The sequence below is a fragment of the Embiotoca jacksoni genome, unplaced genomic scaffold (assembly GCF_022577435.1).
Source record: "Embiotoca jacksoni isolate LCO1_2020_lvr unplaced genomic scaffold, fEmbJac1.0.p SCAF_19, whole genome shotgun sequence".
In the NCBI taxonomy this organism is placed as follows: Eukaryota; Metazoa; Chordata; class Actinopteri; family Embiotocidae; genus Embiotoca; species Embiotoca jacksoni.
The window spans coordinates 6,856,530-6,878,780 of NW_027185329.1; the positions used below are offsets into that span (position 1 = coordinate 6,856,530).

Consider the following 22,251-nt stretch of genomic DNA (forward strand, 5'->3'; position numbering starts at 1 on the left):
AGCAGAGATCAATACCTACACAATGTTCCGGTGACAGGGAGGGGGGATTCCTAGTGTTTATTGAGTGTTCCAGAGATTTCCAACATGTGGAGCAAAGCAGCTTAGAGGGGTCGTCTTCATTATCAAATTCGATCAGTGCCTCTCTTTCTCTCTCCCCCGTGATCACCTTTGACTGGAGGGGGTCACGAGGGGGAGGCTGCGGGGCCGGGGCCCCGAAACTGACCACATGCTGGGAGATGAAGAGCTGCCTTATCGCTGCAAGAGTCACGGCAAAGAAACACTTAGCTGCCTGCAGCTCGGATAAACCTGAAACGATTAGTTGAGTAATCTGCAAGAAGTTTATAATCAATAAATTGTTTAAAAAAAAAAAAATGAAGATAAAATGCCAAAGATTCACTGTCTACACCTGCTTTTGTTTTGAAATGTGAATACCTGCTGGTCTTCTTAGTTGTCAGAAATTATCTGCTGATTTTTTTGAGTTTAGATCAGACAACAAAAGGCTGGAGCCCAATCTTGGTCCGTCTCATAGTGACAATAACAATTACTTTAATCATTACACAGAAAATAGTCCAAATCGACACATTCACATGTTTTATTTTGTCAGATCAACAATACAAAATCCAAATGGATAAATTGTACTTCATATAAGACAAAGAAATTCAACCAATTCCAAAATTTGAGAAGCTGGAACCTGCAGATGTTTTTGTTTTGTTTATGAATCACTAACAGTATTAATCCTTTAGCAAAATATCTCCTGAATAATTAAGCAAAAGGTGAAAATTATTTTGCATGTGTTCCTGCTTCCTTTCAGAATAAATTTCAGTAAATGGTTTAAAGTGCATTTAAGCAATCGAATACATGTTATACTTCAGTCCGTGATGTATGAGGAGTTGAAAAAGAGTTCCCAAAATAACAGTCAAATGCAGAAAAGGGAGACTTTTTAATTTGTGAAATACGTGTACAAATACAGGCACTCTGTGGCATTAAGGACACAAAAGAAGTTTTTTGCTTTTGGTTTGCATCAAGCTTGGTGCTCTTCTTGCTGCAGCATCAGATCTTTTTGCCATTGAATATCTGAATTCATGCACATATTTCACATATTACATCTCCTCACTCTTCCGAAGTGGCCTGTGTAACTTCATCCCTCTTCGGTTAGTAAGAATCTCAAACTTGTTTGGAGGACCAAAGTCTTTATTTTTTACTCTGTGGTTTGTCACTGGTTTTAAAGAGGTTTTCTCTCTGTTGGTCCTGAGCTCACTGCTGCTCCTGAGACCAGTCCACTGTGGGTGCCCTTGGCCCCCGGGGGACACCCACAGCTGCCTGTCCCTCTCTGTCCGTCTTTAATCTATAGCACTCTCGCCCAATTAAGAGACTGATCTTTACTCAGTTGTATTGATCCGTGTTCCCAGGGGCTGCACGGGAGATCATAAGAAGATAATTGGAAGGTAATAAGGCTCTTATATAAAGGAGGAATTCAGATTGCATCTCTTTACTTTAGAATAATAAATTCGGACTAATGGATCGGTTAGTTTGTTTAAAAGTTTGCGGCTAGCTGTCATAAAATTATCCAGCCGTTAAATTCTCTGAGCTGGAGCCATCCTTGTCTGTGTATTTGAGCTTTTTGTGTGTGTGTGTGTGTGTGTGTGTGTGTGTGTGTGTGTGTGTGTACTTTGTGTGTTTGCTGCCAGGTCAATGTCACTCTAAGCCCTGAGTGTGTCATAGCCAGTGTCAGGCCTCACAGCGTGATCCTGGCACTCACAGGGGCTTAAGAGGAGCGACTGACCCGCTGCTGCCGCGCTCCCAGTCTCCCTCAGGTCAAAGGCCAGTGGGCCCTATCGATTCCCCCCCGATGAAGAAGTCTTTAGATCCTCTGCTTGCTCTCCCCTCTTCGGCCCACATGCTCCCGGACGAACATCGCAGCCCCTAAAGGGCGCTCAATTGTGTTTCTGCGTGCCGATCGATCCAGTTGGTGTCCGAGGGGGCCCTCCTTTGAGATAACTGACAACTACAAAGGTCCCGTCCTGACAGGGCCTTGCCAATACAAATTTCCACTATTGATAAGTAATTAAAGAAAAGACTAGGCGGCTTTATAAAACATCTGTTAAACAGGAGACATTGACAATGACTTCTTGGTGACAAAAGACGAAAAGAAGAAGAGAAGTGAGCTGCCTCTCTACCCTCACTTATCTCAGCTGCCTTCCAGTTTCCATCAACAACAAAACAAACATGTGAAGTGAAGCCCGAGCCTGAAATAATTGATTAACTAGTTGAATTTTAATTGATTTTTCAAACAAATATTACAAATAAAATCTCGTTCCAGCTTGTCATTTGGAGGTTTACCTGCTTTTCTTTGTATTCACAACTTAACAAACCAAAAGTTGTTCTATGTAATGCTCCATAAAGTGAAAAAAATGATCAACTATGACTTAAAGCCCTTGTTAAAGCTTGCCGTATTGTCTTCTTCTGTCATTGCTTCTTCCCATGCAACCTGCTGTATGTTTGCAACAGCATACAAAATATATAACTGGGTTTGTAGTAGCTGAAGTTTAATAACTAACTTTGTGTTATCTGACATGAAGCAGGATGAAAACGGAGTGTTTTCCACAGTGACCGTTCCCGCTGTCGTTTTCCTCCTTTCAGCAGAGCAGGAGGGTCTCTGTAATTCCCTGTGCTATGTGATAACAGTTATTAAACCTGCATAACACCTGCTCAGCGTTGAGACTCTTGTCAGTGATGTGACTCGGCCTTTTGTCTTTTATTCACTGTAATCCATGCATGTGTAAGTGGATCCTCTAAGAGCGGGATAACTCCTTTTAAGCGGTTTTAAACACTACAGGAGGGACTGAAATCCACTAACTTCTCATTTACCTCCGCACTTCAGTCTTTAATGCTTTTATCCTGGTGATTGGACCTGCTGCACCAAAGCTGCTTGGAAATCACAAAACTTCTCAATGGAATATGATGTTAGCGTCGTCAACAAGTTACGGAAGCTAAATGAAGTGGCCGTCACTCATTTTGACTGAACCCTGGTCGTCTTGATGGGTATGAGGTGAACCCGGACGAAACCTGCTGGCCCGCAGAAGGGGAAATGATCCGTGGGGGGGTGGGGGGGGGGGGGGTTGGGTTGGCAGTGAGTGAGTCAGTGGAGGCGGCTCTGGGATGGGGAGGGTCACACACAAGCACACTCTTTGTGTGCCTCTAATCCCCCCAGCCAACACAGCTTTGGCCAGGTTTCATCATGAAAGTGCCATGAAATAACTACTTTTTTTCTCTCCTCGCAGTAAATCTCCCCTAATCCTGCGGGCTGCGGAGACAAAGGCCTCTGGGACCTAATCCTGGAGCTTTTAGTGGGGCTGAGGGGCTGGCCGACAGAGCCTCTTCTAAATGACTTATTTCTATCGGACACTAATATAGCTTGACAGCCAAGAACAGTGAAAAGAGGAGGAAAAAACCAGGAGAAAAAAAAGACCACAAACATTTTCACATATTTTGGAAGTCTGAGCAGCTGATTGTGTGCGAGTGTGAACAGAAGAAGTGAACCGTGGTTATGGGTCGACACCCTCAAAGTACACAACAGTGGAATTCATCTGTGAATATTAATTTAAGAAAACCATGAGATATTTCTGTAGATGGAGTAGATTCTGGTGGAGGAATGTACCTGTGGCATCTTACTGTGCAATAAAATGAGTTTGATGGAGACAAACGAAGTCCCTCTGCAATGCTTTGTGATAAAAAAAATAAAAAAAAGAGAGAGCAGCTCACATTTTCCCGACTGCTTTAGTTATCCGGAAGGACTTAATCACGCAATAAGTAAGTTTATTCCCAAAAACACAGATTTAGTTTCAGGAGTTTTACTCGAATCAAAGTGTAATTGCTGAATTTCTGCCCACCTGGAAGAAGTGTGTTGGGAAGCTCTCTCAGACATATTTTGGATTTTGGGCTGAACAAGTGACACTGCATTGACCTAATAGGATTTAGCCTATAATTTATTTGGGTGATTTTTTTTTCCCTCCACAGCATCAGTGTGTAGTATATTATAGACACACCCCTAAAACTATAGGTATGATTTCCCAGTATGGCAACCAAAAGGGGAAAGTATTTCTACTCTTCTCCAGAAGTACCATCTGGCCCATGAAAACAGTTGCATAAGGTTTCAGTAGTTGGGAACAGTCTCAGGTTGGGCTTCAAATTAGAAATTGATGACAGAAAACCTGATTACAAACTGGAAGTTTGGACTGTTTGGAGTTAAGTGGGCCATTTGGAGACAGAGAAAGTCTAATAAAGGATGGAGTTGAATTATGGGACATGTAGGATCCAGTGATTTTGGAGCTTTGGCCACATTGGAGATAAGTCAAGTCTCAGAATATCTCAGCCTCTGCTGCTCTGATTCTCAAGAGTCTGCATCATAATGTTTTACTTAAAATTGCAAATCAACAAAATGTAATTATTATGAATCAGTTTGTAAACTGCATGAGGTAATTTTACGAACTGTACAGCGACAGTGCATCATATTTTATAAGGTTAAATAAGATAGTGTCACCTGAGCTGTGAATTCTTTTTAACACAAAGGCTTTAATTTACCTTTAATCAATACTGACGACTGTTTAAAGTCAAATTGAACGACCTTAAAAATGTGCAGGGCCTCTTCACCAAGAGATTGGTCTAAAAAGTGCACCAGAAGTAATGATGATGTCCACAAATAACAGGCTCTTGTAAGACTGAGGCTTTCCTTGATTCGCTCTCGTGTTCCTGAGAAGACTTCTAATTTAGTTTAACTGAGTCTGAGGAAATTGTTCAGGCCGAGTTGGGTTCAGATTAACTTCACATAGTGACAGTTCATAGGCAAAATATGGTGCCTGTTAGCAAAACAAACCCTTTGAGAACACCCCCTCCGACTAAAGACTGTCAAAGCCAGCGGTATGGGAGAAAGAGGACTGAGAAGGAGAGGACAATCAAAGGCTGTTATTTTAATCTGTCCTGCCTCGGAGATTAGCCGACCACATTGTTTTAATTGTTTTAACGGGAGGGAATGAAACGCTCGCTTATAGGGGGATCCTTGGCATAAATCTCTCAAGTTCAATAGTTTCAAAAACTTGAGCTCCTTGCAACCCCCCTCTCTTCCCTCATCCCACCTAATCCCGGCTAATACCTTTCTTTCTATTGGCTAATGGCTGAGGGGAGCCTGGGTAAATGCTTCTTAAATAGTCGTGGGTGAGAATGGTTTTCGGAGAATTAGATCCGTGCCACGACAAAGAGCGCTGCTGAGCGAGGATATAAAGCTAAAATTGGACTAAAAAAAAAAAAATACTGGACTACAAACCCCCGGTCGACTTCTGTGCGTAAAAACTCACCTGGATCTCACGCTCCTGCTCAGGAGTTGGATCTCAGGTAAACAGACGGAAGCTAAAGAGCTGCAGATTTTAATCACATTTTCATCGGGAATGGCTGTGGTACAACTCTAGTGCGTTAGCTGCACGATAGATATCAATGAAAGGTGTCCTATTTGAGTTCAAAATACTGATTTTGTGCCTTAAAGGTGCAAATAGACCTAAATTGGGTGCGACGTGTGGACACCAATGAGTGGAATAGTGCAAATGTGGTCTCAGATTCTAGATAATAATAATAATAATAATTTTAGAAAATTACAAATGATAATAATAACCTAATTAACATATTTCTCCTTTTATATTTTGACTCCGCATTTCCTTAACAACCGAATTTAAACATTTGAAATTCGGTTGACAGTAAATAAGCATTTAGGCTGCTTTTAGAAATGAGCAGTTTACAGTCTGAACAATGACTAAATTAGCCACAAAAAAAAAAAAAAGGAAGAGGTAACTGACACTTCCTGTTAATTCCTCCCTCAGATGTGTGTATTTGTTGGTTTATCGTACTCACAATTGATCCAATTAACAAATAATATCTTCATTTATATAGCCCATACATTCTTTAGTAACCTAACTGTTGCTTTGTCTCCATGAATTTAGCTGTTAAGAAGTGTATTTCGAAAGTTTTGGAAGCAAATGTCACTCATGTAGAGACTTTTAAGGGTATTTAGAGTGGCCGTGTGCTAAACTTCAGCTTCGGTATGTTGTAATGATATCCATAAAAAAAAAAAAAAAAAAATACTAATCTTTCTGATCCCTTCAGTATGAACTCCTTGAATTTCTGCGGGACGTCCGGCGGTGGTGTGTATCCCCTCCACGGCGTTAACTCCATGCTGTTCGACCTTCGCCACCAGATGGCGGAACAGTACCAGGCTTTCTCTGCAGCAGGTCCCTCTGTGCACACCCTGTCGGTGGCGGAGAGGCTGGCAGGTGGGTCATAAAGTTCACGCACAAACAAACCATCAACACTTCAGGTGACTGCGGACAATTTAGTCGACGCTAAAAAAAAAAAAAAAACGAGTTTTATTTCAGTTTTGACCCACTCAGCTTTTGCTGCACTACACTTGATAACTACATACTGTAGATTCACATAAAAAAAAAAAAACACACAAATATCCTAAATTATGACGATTATTTGTACAGGTTAAGATCAGAGACGTGTTTGTTGATCCCCGGGCTATAAAGCAGTATTTAAAGTCATAGGAAAAATAGTCCCACCTGCAGCAGCAACAAGTAGGCTATAATGTAGTAAGGTAATAAAAATGATTCTGGAATATAGTACTTTTACTACTTGATGCTAATACTGTTGTTCTTTTACCTATGTATTTCTACAACATGGGAATGTCACTTTTATTCAAGAAATAAATATAAAAACCAAGATTTTATGTACATAAATAAACCTTTTTAAAGGGTATGCAAATCAGTTCAACTGAGCTCCATCTCAATCAACTCCAACATTCAAATGCCACTAATGCATCAGTATTGATAACCCAATAATGTCAATAACACATAATGCAGTGATATTTCTACTTTTCTGGAGAAGTGAAATCACAAATGTAGTAGTTTTAACATGTGGTACTGCTACTTTGATTTATATTCATCATTGATAATACTTTTAGTGCAAAGATGTCTACAGAGAATTGATACCTTTTGATTTACAGTTTTATGTCAGCCTTACAAAGGAAGTAATTTTCAGGAAATAAAAATATGTGCTTAAAATGAGGCCCAGCTGAGTCTGTTGGGAAACCGCCACTGCATCACTGATAACACAGATAAAAACAAAGAGACAGTATTCCGTAATGCTTCTTGATAGGTTTGTGAGAAGCTGCTGAGGTCTTTTTTTGTTTTTTTTGTTCCTCTCTGTCCGCGCAGAGCTGATCCTGGAGGCTCGTTATGGCAACCAGCAGAAGCAGCGGCGTAGCCGCACCGCCTTCACAGTGTCACAGCTTCAGGCTCTGGAGAAAGCCTTCCAGCAGACGCAGTACCCGGACGTTGGCATGAGAGAGAGGCTGGCCGTCTGCATCAACCTGCCCGAGGCTCGCATTCAGGTGAGGGCTGGCTCCACCCGTAGCCTGACTGACAGCTGAAATCAAACTGCATGCGTAACTTGTGGTGAATATTTAGCAAGAAAAGTGAATTAAAAAAAACCTGCTTCATTGACTTTTTCTGATGATTTTGAGATTGATTTTCAGACATGTTATTTTCCTGCTGATTTCATATGTTGCTTTTATGATTTTTTTTTTATCATGATTCTTTTTTTTTTACATATAAATTTCCTCGAAATTTGTAAATATGTTCACAATTTCTTCCTTGTAAAGTTTGTCTCCGGTTCCTGTTTAAGTTTAAATGTTATTAAAACTCATCTGACCCGCTTTAACACATTTGCCTTCCGCTCTTCCTCATCCAGGTGTGGTTCAAGAACAGGCGGGCAAAGTATCGCAAAGGTCAGAGATGCCCTCTCTCCAGAGACTACAGTCTGGACGAAGCTCCACACCACAGCAAGGAGGAAGTCAGGACTGAAGACAAACAAGACATCACCACATCACGCACTGACAGCAACGTCCCTCCTCCTCACTGCCCTCCTCTTCCTCCGCCTCATGTGGATAAAAGCAGGAATTCAGACTCTGAGACCCCCCGGTGCCCCCTCCGGCTTCACTCTCCTCCACTTTTCCCCTTCATGGCGGGGGAGCGTTACGGTCACCCACCTCACCAGCCGCTTGTAGGAGTGCTGTCCGCCGAGCTCGCCCTCCCCCCGGTGTTCTGGCCCATAATACAGCAGCGCGGCTCCGTGTTGGGGCTTCCTCCATCAGCTCTTACCAAAAACTGCAGCCCCTCTCTTCAGACTGCTTGCTCCAGGAAATCGGTGCATCACCCTCACCTGGGGCTGTAACTGATGCGAACCTGTTCCATACAGCCGGGGATCTCTGCTCGTCCTCTGCGCATCTGAAGCAGCCATGTGTGGCAGGAGAACCTGACAGCGCACAGAATATAATGCCTGTCTGTCCAAAGGGATTTAAAACTCATATACTTCCAGAGTTCTTATTTTAATAGAAAAGTTTAACCGGGTCTGCCTGCAGACACTCAGGTTGGTCTTTGTTTGGCAGTTGTGTGACTTGCTTAAAGGAAGCTGTTAATCTTGGGTTCCACACAACAAACCAAGTAAACACTTCACTTAAACATTTCTTCTTCAGCATTTGCTGGCACTGCCAAGCATTAGTAGTAGTAGACAGTACGGACGTGTTGAAAGCATCTAAGAAAAGTTTGTTTTTGTAACTGAGCACTGCAACATAGAAATGTAAAATAAAATGATTTGCACCTCGGGTTTTTGGCTGTGAAGCTTTACAGTTCTGTCAGTATGATTGGTTTCACTCAGTTTACAATTATATATGACAATATACAGTACATCAATGGTGGAAACATATTTATGTAAATTTCAACCCTAAAACACGGCCACAACAAATAGTTTGTACAATCGTGTAGATATCACGACAAATTGCTGATCTAAAAAATGATTGATGAGTAGGACTGGGAGTTTTCATCCTTGAACTGTCACTAATTAATCTGAGGTAGTTCCCAGGGATGACCATAGGATTACACCAGTACGACACATCTTCTGTTGTGTACCTTGACTTCATCGCGTGTTAATAAAAAAAAAAGTTTCAGGATAAGTTGGTGTTTAGAGACACTTTGGAGTACATTAATATACGAGGAAATATGAAAATTAACAGAAGAAATCAGAACTCAAAATGTTCAAATCTTTAACTAAAAGAAGCTTTCATTAGATAAATATCAGAATAATATGAAAGCAAAGAGACCTATTCATTTGTGTGTGTGTGTACATTGTCAGTTTAGCCGAGCTCATGGAAAAGATAAAAACTTATCCTAAAAAAGTAGAGAATCGTAGGGAAACAATGCATTTTCCAGTCAACACAAAAGTGTTTTAAAAATAGTTTTTTTTTTTTTTTAGTTTAAAAAGTAGAAAAATGTTCTGAACCCGTAAAGGAACATCTACTTTTCAAGTCTATCAGGCAAATTCAAATCCAAAATCACCAAATTTGGTTTTCATTGGACCAATGAAAGTGATTTTGAACTTGGGTATGAAAAACTATTAACTTAAACATTTTGAGTAAACTGTAAAAAAAAAAAAAAAAAAAAAAAGAAGTGGTTTTTGAGATTTAACAGGGTAGAAGTACATAGTAAGTTGCATAAATCACTCAAGTAAAAGCACACACACCTCAAATTTGTACTTAAAGTACAGTGCTTGAGTAAATTGACTTGAGTTACATCTCACCGCTGTAAATACAAAAAAAAAAATAAAAAAAAGAGTGAAACTGTCCTCTCCGGGTTTGCGGCAGCTGGCGGGAGAGCTGCGCGCCGCCTGCGCACCGCCTGCGTACCGCCTGCGCACCGCCTGCGCACCGCCTGCGCACGTTTCGCGGTTGCGTCAGTTCCGCGGCGTCGCGCGGCGCCGAGTGAAGCCGGCGTGACGCTGCGCAGCTGAAGGGACGCTTAAAGAGACAACAGCGAAATCATAGCAACTTGAGGACAAGACGAACCCCCCGAAAAAAAAAAAAGACAACCGGACGAGCGGAGAGAGACACCATGACTTCGACTGCGTTTCGATAGCTAGACGCTTTAAAAAAAAAAAAAAAAAAAAAAAAAAAAAAAAAAAAAGGAAAAAAAACAACAACAAGGTAACGTAAACAAACAACATTTCTAACGTGTTTGTTTTGTTTGTTTTGACGTCGTATCGCCGTTTATGAACGTTGCTGCTAGCGTGCTAAGTGGCTATAAGCTGGAGAGCTAAGCGGTGTAAAAAAAAAAAAAAAAAAAAAAAAAAAAAGGATCCAGGCTGGTGTGCGAAGTCGGGAGTTTTTTTGGGGGGGATTAAGGAGTTGCCCGAGGAGGGGAGGTGTTTTATGGATAAAGCTGGAATCTGAACGCGTTTTCAGGTGAAGCAATGATCCTTTTTTTGTTGTGTTTTAATCCAAACGATCCTCCGGTCGATGACATTAGTTATTAAGCGTTTACTAACTAGCCAGGTCCGTGTAGCATAGCGGCTGTCAATCAATGGACGCTTTTAATACTCCTCGACTTGTTCAATTTGTTCGCTAAAAAAAAGGTTAGAAAGCCTGTATTGTTAACAGATTAGTTTTTATTATTATATATTTTAATATCAGGCTTTTTTTTTTTTTTCTCGGGGGGGGGGGGGGGCAAGAGGAACGGCGTACTAGCTTCTTAAAGCTAGCTGAATTCAGCTCTTGTGACATTTACCCACGCCGTGAGACGAAACGTTTCCACGTTTCGTTAAATTGCCCTAAATGCCGTAATTTTACACGCACAAAGTGTGTCGCGGGAAACACGACCGGGCTGCTTGCGGGTTGAACGATACCGAGCCGAGTTGTGCTTCCTTAAACCAGCGCCGAGGTAGCATGAGAGTGTCCGGCCTTGTCCGCCCGGAGCAGCCAAGTCTTAACGTTAACACCAGGTTTTCCTGGACACCCTTTGCTCTTAAAATATATATATGTGTATAATTAAAAAAATCCGTTTCTCGATTCGTGTAGGGCAATAAACAAACGTGCTAAAAAAAGGGAGACAAACACCCGAAACTACCGCTAAATGACAGCTGTTAACACTATCCGGCGGCCAGCTAAGCTGTTAGCTTTCATTAACATCAACTCCCCCCCAAAAAAAGAAAAAGGGAGCAAGATGTTTGTATCACCGACGAGGACAGCTTGTTAATTTGGTCTGTGTCCTAACTGTTTTATTCTCTGTCGGTATTTTAGATTCGTAGACTTCGTCAGAAATCGTTTTGTGTCGTGTTGTTGCTCCTCGCGTCGACTAATTTGCAACTAGCTGACGTTAGAGCAGCTGTCTGCCCCGAGGTTTTCCTTTTCCTTTTTTTTTGGAGCAAATATCTTCAACACACGTGTGTTGTAATTTGCGTTTATAACTTGCGGAATCAGTACATCTGATATGTATTTAAAAGTATCTCGCTATCTACGCAGGTGACATGAGAAACGATGCACAACTTCCTGAAATGGGACAGTCTAGACGCATATGGGCTAGACTGCCACAAGTCGCCACAGAAAACAAGTTATTTCTGTCTTTGCTGTTTTGCCTGGAACATTTCTTACACTCAGTCATATACAAACGCGATCAAGCTTTTGTTTTAAATGCCTGAGTCAGTATATTTTTGTGTTTTTTGGGTCACCTTAAGAGATGAAGTGTTTCACACGGTGCAAATTTGCCATCTCAAGAGTTGTTGTGATGATTTGGCATGTACACTCTCACTTCTTGTACTTCTAATCTTGTGACCAGGTAGGCTAGGTTTCGCTCAGTCACTACAGTAAGTATCGCTGTTTGTCACGCAACAATTTAGGATGATTGATGGCATACCCGGTTTATAAATGTGCTCTTTTCCCCAGGTGTGCAGGCTGTAGTCATGAAGGCCATCGCACGCCTTGTAGAATTGTCTGTGGTTTGCTTGTATGCGCTTGTGTCATTTGTTTCTTTACTCGCACGCACCTCGAAACATTTCAGGCTTCACTAACTTATCATTTTAACATACCTTTGTATTGTAGCTGCGTCATTGGAGTTTGTGAAATAGACTGTGAGGAATGGAATAAAATGACAGAGCCCTCGTACGAGTCATTTAGATAAATATTTTACGCAGTGCCCACTCATTCTTGGCTTTCTTATGGCTTGTGATAATGTGTTCATTCTTATAACGGCAACACTGATTTTCATTGTCAGATATAGCTGGGTAGGTTCTATCCAAACACTTCCAATGATATTATTCCCAGTGATGCAAATGTTACAATGAGACAAGGCTTTACAGCAGTCATTGATCTGTGTAAGTGCCTTTCCATTGGAAAGAGTAGCTGTCCGTCGGTAATGCCTGCATTACCTGCTCCCTTCAGCACCAGCAGCATCTTAGATCATGGACGTAGGGGAGTTAGGAGAGCGGCTCTGAGCAGATGTGGTTGTTTGGGAAAAGCTGCCTAGAGATGGCCAAGTTACAGAGCCAGTGAAAGATGAAATTACAGTTGTGATTGATGTTGTTTGTGTCTAGTGTTGCTTCTGTAATAGTCTATGGCTTAGTCTCATAACTTTTTTTTTTTTTTTTTTTTTTTTTTTTTTTTACCAAGCAAATGTCTTACATGTTTGAAGAAATATAGTTTTTTTCATCTTTGCCTTTTGGCTGTGTAATTAAACAGTTTGCCAGAACTTTGTAGGTTTTTTCATTGTATTAATTTTTGTTTAACTGGGGATCTACACACCTGGAAAACCAGTTAAAAACTGAGACCGAACCTTACCTCAACATTAGATATGTTTGGCTTGTTTATAGACATACAACTTAGAAATCTGCCTGCTTTTATTTAGTCTTTCAAAGCATAGTTTTTTTATTTTAATTTAATTTAATTTTTTTTAAACCCCAGAAGTCCACTGTGGAATATTTCTGCTCTTATTGATTGCTGTATTGAATTTTCTTTGCGCCAGTCTGCATCAAGATCTCATTTCAGCTGTAGTAAGGAACAGGCACAGTCGACATAATTTGATATTCAAGTAAAAGGTTTAAGTTTGTTTCTGAAAATTTGAATCTCCTAATGGCCTCCAAGTGTTGTGAGAACAGATAATGATTGATTTGCTATGTCTTCCAGTATTTTGGCTGATATGATTTCATTGCAGGTTGTTTATATGTTTGTCAGTAGATCTGGGAATAAAAACAAAGATCGCAAAAGATACTGCAAGAATAAGACCAAGGTTATGTATGACGGATTACCTGGCCAGAAAACGGCATCTTTATTTTTGGACTAATTTCTGTCTTTTTGCTTTTGCAGATTACCGGTTGAGATCAAACCAATCCGTTACCCATCTTGCGCCGTGCTGTTTCGTTAACTCTGGGTTGCCTACCTCTGCTGTGGCCCTGCAACATGGAGAGCGTCCACTGTGTCACTGAAGGCTGACGAGAAGGAATGAGGCACTCCAGGAGATGTTCCCAAGTGGCCTTGTGGATGCAGTAGCTGGGTTTTGGAGTGCTTTTTTATGACTCGTATTGCATGTGTGTCTGTGGGCACAACCTAACACAGCCTGCCTATTCGTCAGGCAGGGACCTGCTACTCTGAGACAGGAGTTGGAGAAACACGCAAGAAAGGAGCCCCTCTGGTCAACAAGGAACACGAAGAGAAAAAGGGAAATCTGTCTGATAGACACCCGGATCATCTCAGCTGCAGCTTCTGCTCATTTAAGTGTCTTCTGAACCGCTGCACATTTGAACAGCAAAACCTTTCCTCTGTCCTGTGAGATTTGACTCCCTCCCCCTCCTTAAAGCATCCTCCATCATTGTTATTGGAGTTTCTATGGTTTGCATGGCTGGAGAATAACCGTGGAGAGGCCAGGGTATCACAAGCTTATGGATTTTGACAAGAGAGGGGGCAAGGGAGAGACAGAGGAAGGGAAAAAGATGTCTAAGACAGCCGGCAGCAGGACTGGACATGGGGGCAGGAGTTCAGGGACCAATTCAGGAGTTCTTATGGTTGGCCCAAACTTCCGCGTGGGTAAAAAAATTGGCTGCGGGAACTTTGGAGAGCTGCGGCTGGGAAAAAATCTCTATACTAACGAATATGTGGCCATCAAATTGGTAAGTGCACCACATCTACTGAAATTGCACGGTTGGTAAGATAACATCTTAACATGAAGTCACCTGGTGCTGGTCCTTCAGTATCAGTTTGCGTTCCAGATGACTCCTGCAGCTTCATTGATGTGAATTGTGTATTTTATTTTCAGTAATAACACATATGTTTATTGTTAGTGTTAAAGTACAGTACTCTCATAATGCAATTAACTGTTTGACCTAAAACAGAGAAACACAGGAAGTAATTAGAAACTGTCCCCCACTCCCCCGTTTTCCCCACAGCGTGCCCTTATGTACTGTTAATGAGGCAGCCATGCTCTGTGTCTGTTTATCAAAGAGGGTAAGAAGCTCAGACTAGACTGGATAATATCGAAAACCATGTCTTGATTTGTAATTTTCTTTTCAAAAAGAGGACAAACTGAAAGTGATCTTTTTTTTTTTTTTTTTTTTTTTTTTTTAAAGCTAGGATTGGTTTTAAATAAGCGTGCTCAGGTTTACCTTCAGAGCTTTCTGTGCAGTAAAATTTATGTTTTCAAAGCAGACACTTAATATACAACATTAATCTCTGGAAAAGCATTTTCTTTTTTTTACTTCCTACTTTCCTATCCAACATTTTCCTCATTTAGTACACTTAACAATAACTGATAATTCATGTTAAAACTCATTTAATAAGCTCCCACCAGGCCTTATGTGCAATCAATAATTCACTGTGTCTTTTAGTTTTGTGTCGGCTTGAACAGTTTGTTTTTTTTCTCAACTGCTCTGGTTTAGTAACATTTAGACAAGCTTTGGAAAAAAAACACATGAAATGTCAACGCCTGTTTGTATTCTGATTGTTAGATTTGAGGGTAGACGTTGACTGCTCAACCATTTCCTCAGTGCATCAACGTTTCTCTTCACACATTTCCTCTGCTATAAATCTATTGGCACTTGTTTTGCTTCGCTCACTGCGAGATATCTTTTCCTCTGACAATGCCTGAATTTAAGCAACTCAAAATTCGAGTTAAGTGTTCAGTGTGAAGCCGGTGGAGGTGAGGCGTCATCAACACCACCACTGCTACACTCCTCTACATATGATTATCCTTAACATTTCTATCTCCCAGGGAGGTCATTATCTCTAAACAGGCATTCACTGAAGGGTTTGCTAACCACATAGAAGGCAGAGGTTAGCAAACAGCTGTAATTGCAGTTCTCCTCTCTTCTGAAATCTTTAATTGTGCATGCTGCCTCTCCCCCTTTGCCTGTGAACCCTCCCATCTGTTTGGGTATTTTTATCCCCATGTCCAGCTATATCTGGATCGAGCATTAGGGCCATAACACCATTACATGGATCTTGTGGCCCACCGGACCTACCACTTATCTGAATGTATAATAGGGCGGGGAGGAAGTGTTTTAAAGGTGTCATCAAACTCGACAAGGCCCGGCTAATAGTAGGGCCTGATTATGATGAGTTAGGATTATTGAGGATGTCATTTTAAGGACTTATTTCATATGGAAATGTGTGTGCTCTTGTTCATTTTCATTTCAGAGCCACAGTGATGACTATAATTCTTTCCTATGATGTTTACGGTGATAACAAACCCATGTTTTCAATATAAATTAGACAAATTGGACTGTTATTGCTTGAATAGTTTTCCGCCCGCGCACTGGTGTCGCTGGGCCTGACACGGAGAGGGCTTTCCCTTGTCGATTCTCAGGGTTACTGGGACTCTCTCGCAGTTGTCTGTCCACATGTTTCAGTCTGTCTCTGAGCTCACAGCTCCCCGGGGTAACCCAGTGAATGTCGCTGCCTGTCTGGTAGGGTTCTGTTTTGTCACAGGCTGTTACTGAGCTCTTCCTTACAGACTAAAACAAGTAACAGCCCTGTTATCTACAACCACCTGCCAACACATGCTCTCGACATGAGTAGTGCGTCGTCCCTTTTCTGTCACTCACTTCAGTGATAACTGTTCACTTGTGGGGAGAAGCTAAAATAACTGTTGCAAAGTATAGGACGAGGAAAATGTTTTTTGTTGATGGTGTTATCGGTCAATATTTTTTTAGACAATAAACGTAAATGTCAGATAGTGAATAATGTGAAATCACTATATTCCCCAGGATCAGAAGATGACGTCTTCATATTGCTAGTTTTGCTGGGCAAGTGGTACAATGCAGCAAAGATACTAAATTCACAATTACTGTCTATTAAAAAGAGGAAAGTAGCTTTTTTTTTTTTTTTTTTTTTTTTTTTTTTTTTTTGCTTGACTCATGACTTAATTGATCAATTGATTGCCAAAATTATACATGCAATTTTTCGGGACAAATTGTTTGAACAGCTAATCCTTAAATGTCTATTATAGACTTGAATATAAACTACATGCCTTCCTTTACTCCCCTAGTCATTAAAGTCAAGTAGTTTTGACGTGATCAACTCAGGTCTCAGTGAAACTTTCAGGCTGTATGTAAATTATTACTTGAACCAAGGTCGCTTATCTACCAGGAAACCAATAAGGCAACTTTGGCCAGATAGCAAATGTAATCTGGTTGGTTTGGACTACTTTAATCTCTCTCTCTCTCGTCGTAATGTAATAAATTGCAAATGCTAGCCCTTGAAGGGCGGCACATAGTGATGACTTTAGCTGATGTTGCCTTTTATCTGCTGAGTTTCTTGTGCAGCTGGGTCTTTGGGTGGCACCTGCCTGCACCTGGGACAAAGGTGAATACCAGTGTCACCCCGCGTCACCACGTGATAGCGGCGATAGAGATGTGTATGGTGGGCCGGGGCGCCGGGTCCTCTGCCAGAACTGCTGTAAACGTTGCTGCGAAAAGCAAGAGAGAAGGGGGGGAAACTGCTGAGCGCTGAAAGGTCGCCTTTGTTGGCAGGCCTTGTCGACACACAGTGTTTCAGTCTTCGGTTCAGCTGGGTGCTTTCTCACACTGCAAACGCCTGTGTGATGGAGGCAGGACCGTGTAGCCACTGCTGCAAGTACACTGCAGGCTTTACTCCCAAGGGGAGATCCCAGCGTCTTAAAGAAACAACACCATTGAATATCTGCTTGCTGTCAAAGCTCACAACCACCCTTCAGGCTCATTTAAAGGCCAAAGAGACACATCCTCTCCATCACTACACTCCTGGCATGGTGACATAACTGTCTACTGAGAAAATGACCATCCGGTCCTTCTTTTGTCCCTGAAGCATTTTACAATTTAATTTCAACGTCGTGTTATTTCCGATCGTCCCTTTTGTGCTTCGGTTGTCGCCGACGTTTCCACCAGTCCGCTCTGCACACGGTGTGAGTTTCAAACTTTACAGCTTGGATTTTGTTACAGACCCTATTAATGCAGTTGGTGATTCATTGACGGATACGACGTGTCTGCGAGACTCGCTGCCTGGAAATCTGGTGTTATCAGTAATAAATCAGTTGATGGCTCCTCTCTGTGGTGGTGACGCCTTTTTTTTACTGTGACAAGTGGCCCTTAATATCTTCCGAACATGGCAGGAGAATAAGAAGTGAATGTTGTCGTGTTGACACGTATTGTACAGCACAGTGGCTCCTTATAGCTCCGTGAGAGGGGGCTGACATTGGAGTGACCATCTAGGGAGACGCACGTAGTAAACACAGAGGCCTACTGTGCATTGTGTCCCAGCCGTGTACATGCAGAGCTGTTGTATATTGACAGTGCTTGTTCAAAGCGAGGACATATTTTTAGACTTGAAAAGAAAATTGCCCATTGCTACCAAAACATACTGTGTAATGGTAGCCCAGGCTTCATATTTTTAGCCTACGTCCTCAGATGCTCTGGCTGAAATGATAACTGCCACTGGCGGACTTCATCAGCTAAAGCCAATCATGGTTAATTCCAGGAGTTGGCCAAACTTGCAAAATTGAAAGCACGGTTGTTTGATTTTTGCAGGTGCCGTTTTACACCGGAGCACAGATGTTTACCAAGATAAAGAAACGCCACTTAATTAGTTTGGTATTGAAAAGGATCCTTACCTGTGACCGTGGGATGTCGTTATGTAGGGAAATGGTCTAGCCGAGTGCATTATGCAGGTTTTGAGACGAGATGACTTGCTTTGAGTCAAATGGTGGGTATTTGAATTAACAGGAATCTCAGTTAAATCTTCAAAGCTGCAGTAATTCATATTTTTAGATGAGCAACAGGCCAGATGGCAGAAGAACCCAAAGAGTGCTATCAGCTGACTCTGCACTTCCCCAAGCAGCACTACAAAGCTTTATATTGTAGAATCTCTTGGCTTATTATTTTTGCTTTTCTCGATGGCAAATATCCTGTTTTCTTCTTCGTGGCTCTCGTCGGCATCGTTTTGAGCCAGAACAGACAGCTGCAAATCTCTTGATAAACCCATGGTACCTTCGCAGCACTCAGTGGCACTCACACAAAGTGAGTGACCAGCCTGATGAACATAATCAGGTACAGCTGGTGAGGACTGAGGCAGAGCATGGAGGAGGGAGAATACCGGGCCTGCAGGACATTCATCAGGTTGTCACAAACCTGACTCCAAATGAATGCTATTGTTTCTCTATGCGTGCTGGATGTGTAGATCGCCATGATATGTGAGACACGTTTGCGATGCTGGTCGGGGATATCTTTTTTTTTTTTTTTACCTAATAAGAAAAAAAAACAACAACATGTACACGCTACTAAAAGTATTTGATTATTTTTTTTTCTGTATCGCTTCCAGAGAGCACCTGCTTACCGTACAGTGTATACTGCACGGCCCAAATATAGGATGACCGATTACACCACAGCCCTTTTCTTTTTCAAATCGATTTACCATGAGGACATTCATATCGAGGCTAATGTGGTAATTGTCCCGTATATAATATTGCGAAGGGTGGTAGACTTTCTGTATTGTGTGGCTGAGTCACTGATGCAGAGGCATGCGAGTAAGTTGCTTTACACGAGCGAAGCCTCTCACAGTGCTGGTCAGTCGTGATGTATTGTCAGAAATCTGAGGTGTTGTAGCCAGCTCTCCTGTCTGCCTCCCACTGAAGCATGATAAGCAGCTCTGGTTGCAGTCTAGCTCAGCAGCTTACACCAGCTCGCCATGAGGCAGTTGTCGAAGAACTGTGAAGGCACAAAAGCTCTATCAGCATGTTTGGCTGGATTTAAAGTGACATTTCGACGATTTAAGTTCTTCTCTACCCTGCTCGGTGCTCTCTAGAGTGCATGCTGGGCAGACTGAATGAATAAATCCTCCGATGTCAACAGCATGTAAAAGCCTACCTTCAGTCAACTAGCTAATCCGCTAATGAATCAGTAGCCAGCTGCAACACAGTACGTTCACTCACACGCACATTGTGGATGCGAGGAGAGTTGGTCACCGTTATAAAACATGCAAAGGAAGAGTATAAATGATGGTAACATCCAGAAAGGTGTCAGTGTTTTATGTTGAAATACATTGGTGTTAATTGTGACTGCACAAAAAAAACAACAGGCTTGAATATGGTGTAGCGTGTGTGCCTTTTAATTGTACCTCCCAAATGTACATCCTGGTTCATGGCAAAGCTCTAGTTATATTTTCCTTTTTAAGAGTTTATTTTTTTTAAGGAGTTACTCCGACGCTGCATTCTCCTTCTAAATTATATGTAATGTTCAAGGCTGTAGCGACAGTCAGTTTCTCACATTTTCCTTTTTGTTAATGATGCTGACTGCCATGAATTTACACTTCACTGCTCTGTCTTAACTCTCTCCGCTGCGTTGTCATTGAAGTGGTTAACTGGATCCAAAATAACCAAACCAGAATCAGATGATGGTAATTTGAAAAGCGCTCCAGCCAAATTGACCTCGGGTCTATTTTTAAGTTTGCTTAGCAAGAGAAAAGAGCATGGTTCCACGTGAAAATCGAAGCTGCTTTATACCATGTATAAATTCTATATTACTGTTTTGCCTCATCTTAGCAGGATATGTAGAGCAGATGCTTACGAAGTAGAAAGTGATTCATTTTGCTGTAATGTTGATTCTGTAGTTTAGCTTGTTTAATTTACAATAATAAAAAAAAAAAAAGGCATTTTTCACTTCAAACATTTTCTCATACTTACACCCCGGCTCGCTAACGGGTCTAAATGGAACAAAGCTATCGTTAATGATATTAACCCGAGTTTTTTCCTGCAATGATATGTCAAAATCTCTGCAATAAAAAAAAAAAGACCATGACTATAGTGAAAGTCTTTGTAAACTACTACATCTAATCAGATGAACAGTAAACATTTTAGCTTCATGGTTGCCTCGACTTTAGGGCAGGAATATGCTTTAGACTACTGAACATTTGGTTCCAGAGGGTGTTGATGACCCTATAAAGTCTGTGATCTGGATGCATCTGCAGACACTTGGTGTATCTGAGGATAATCTGCTGCTGATGTCTGCAGCTAAAATTGCTGCTGGTCTGGTTAACTACCAGCTGTTAGCTGTTTAACTATGCTTCAAAAGGCTTACTAGTCACCCATTGCTTTTAAATTTTAAAATATGAACACTTTAATGAACTTTAATCTCAAGTCATTGTTTCATTTTAAAATCCAATAAATTTGCTGTGCAGCGTCTGTTGTAATGGAGCCAACAACAGAGTATGTCAGGACCCAGTAAAACAATATTCATTGGGTACAGGCTTAAAGTAATACAAATCAGTGAGTAGACAGTACAAAGCATTGTACTTATGCCACACCTCGCTCCTCTATTAAATGACAAAGGAGACTTGCGTCTTTCGTTCAACCTCCCCATGACTGCGTTAGATCACTGCCAACACTGTGTTGTTTTTGCCCTCCTGACTGCGGAAGCTGAGTTCAGCAGGTTTTAAGGAGGAATACCATTCTGCACAGGATTTTTGAAACCCTGTCATTTCTCTGGCACATTAAAGATGGCTTCTATAGATTATTATTTTTTTTTTGGTGATGCTATATAAACAAATGGTGGTGGTGTTGGGTTAAAAGCAGATATTATGCATTGGCAGTTTTTTATTTTTTTTTATTTGATCAACTTCCTGAGTCAATAACCTTGGAGGTTTCATTACAAAATAAAGTACAAATTAATGCAGTTTTTAGTCACAGTAATTTTGTGAAGTATGTATCATCGCTTTTAGACCCACCCAAGGCTTGATAATGATACTGCAATGATACTGCTTTGGAAGCCATCTTGAGTGTTGACTGAGATAAGGTTACTGACTTCTTAAAAATAAATTGGGAGGGAGGTAGTAACAATGACATAAAACTCTCCAGAACATGCAATATATGTCTAATCTTGGCCAATTCCTGCAGATTTCACACTGTGTTTTGGGAGGCAGCTGATGGCTCCATCTGGGAATGTTAAATCTGACCTGAAACGGGAGAAGTGACGGACGCCGGCCAGCTGTTGCTCCCTGACACCACTCACTCCTTAACGCCACCTCCCAACCACACACACACCTCTGGTCATAAAGACGGCTTGAACAGAGAAACACGCGCATCTCGGTCATCTCCATTTGTCTGAGCCTTAGAGAGATCCATCGGTGTCGTTAATACTCGTATGAAGCTCTGCAAGTAAAGTTGCACTATGTTGACATTTGAGTTGCTCTGTCCAAGATGAGATGAGTCACATTGCCAGTTGCATATTGTGAAATGGTTTACTGGGAGTCAGGCAAAGGTCAGCGTCTATTCTGGGCGGTGCGTATAATGCTGGGTCTGTTCCCTGAACATGGCACACATAGGCATACATATGCACACACCCAATGTCACAGTGGCTTCCGAGATGATGAACAACACGGGTGTTTATTTATAATGTTACGTTACATTATCCCAGCTGTCGGACACAAAGCATTTTAAAATGTATGATCTCGTTGATATGGCATCATGTAACAAATTAGACCACTGGTATCTTGAACAGGAAAAAGTCACCATCCCAAATAGTGAGTGAAAGCAGCAGCCATCAGTGCGAATAATTGTCAGTCATCATCAGAATAAGTTTGATTATTAATGTGAAAATGCCTAACATGAAATTGCAGGTGGTGTGTTTGTACAGAAGAGGAGGAAGTAATCTTTTTTTTTTTGTTTCCGCTTTGTTGTCATTGATCAACAAGATCACATGATTTGTTGCTATTTCTACATCGGCCTTGTGTTTACTTTTCAATTCCTACTTTCAGTTTTGACGTGATGCTAGATGTGCAACACAAAGCGTTTATCGTTTTGACTTTTTCTGATTCCATCTATCATTTATAGTTCCCTTTTATCCTTTTCATTTGCTGGTCATTACTCT

At 41.4% G+C, this 22,251-nt stretch overlaps 2 protein-coding genes across 6 annotated transcripts in view; both read left to right on the forward strand.

Moving 5' to 3' along the window:
* The first annotated feature begins 5,267 nt into the window (after nt 1-5,267).
* On the forward strand, nt 5,268-8,662 carry dmbx2 (diencephalon/mesencephalon homeobox 2). Its single transcript, XM_069152883.1, has 4 exons — nt 5,268-5,388; nt 6,151-6,317; nt 7,260-7,435; nt 7,795-8,662. Exons 2-4 carry the CDS (start codon nt 6,152-6,154, stop codon nt 8,275-8,277), a joined length of 825 nt encoding a protein of 274 aa, XP_069008984.1. The 5' UTR covers nt 5,268-5,388; nt 6,151; the 3' UTR covers nt 8,278-8,662.
* Nucleotides 8,663-9,845: 1,183 nt separating this feature from the next.
* csnk1g2b (casein kinase 1, gamma 2b) overlaps nt 9,846-22,251 on the forward strand; it is a 37,061-nt gene continuing 24,655 nt past the window's right edge. For 2 of the 5 annotated variants that reach the window (XM_069153245.1, XM_069153247.1), the window contains exons 1-2: nt 9,846-10,081; nt 13,232-14,031. In XM_069153245.1, coding sequence (XP_069009346.1) covers nt 13,804-14,031 — 228 coding nt within the window. In that variant the 5' untranslated portion in view covers nt 9,846-10,081; nt 13,232-13,803. The other 3 variants (XM_069153248.1, XM_069153249.1, XM_069153246.1) reach the window with 2 other exon arrangements.

What these genes read in the sequence shown, in the direction of transcription:
- dmbx2 (XM_069152883.1), top strand. Translation starts at nt 6,152, where the DNA reads ATGAACTCCTTGAATTTCTGCGGGACGTCCGGCGGTGGTGTGTATCCC. An exon ending in GGTGGCGGAGAGGCTGGCAG is followed by an intron (nt 6,318 to 7,259) that starts GTGGGTCATAAA and finishes CTGTCCGCGCAG; the next exon opens with AGCTGATCCTGGAGGCTCGT. An exon ending in TGCCCGAGGCTCGCATTCAG is followed by an intron (nt 7,436 to 7,794) that starts GTGAGGGCTGGC and finishes TTCCTCATCCAG; the next exon opens with GTGTGGTTCAAGAACAGGCG.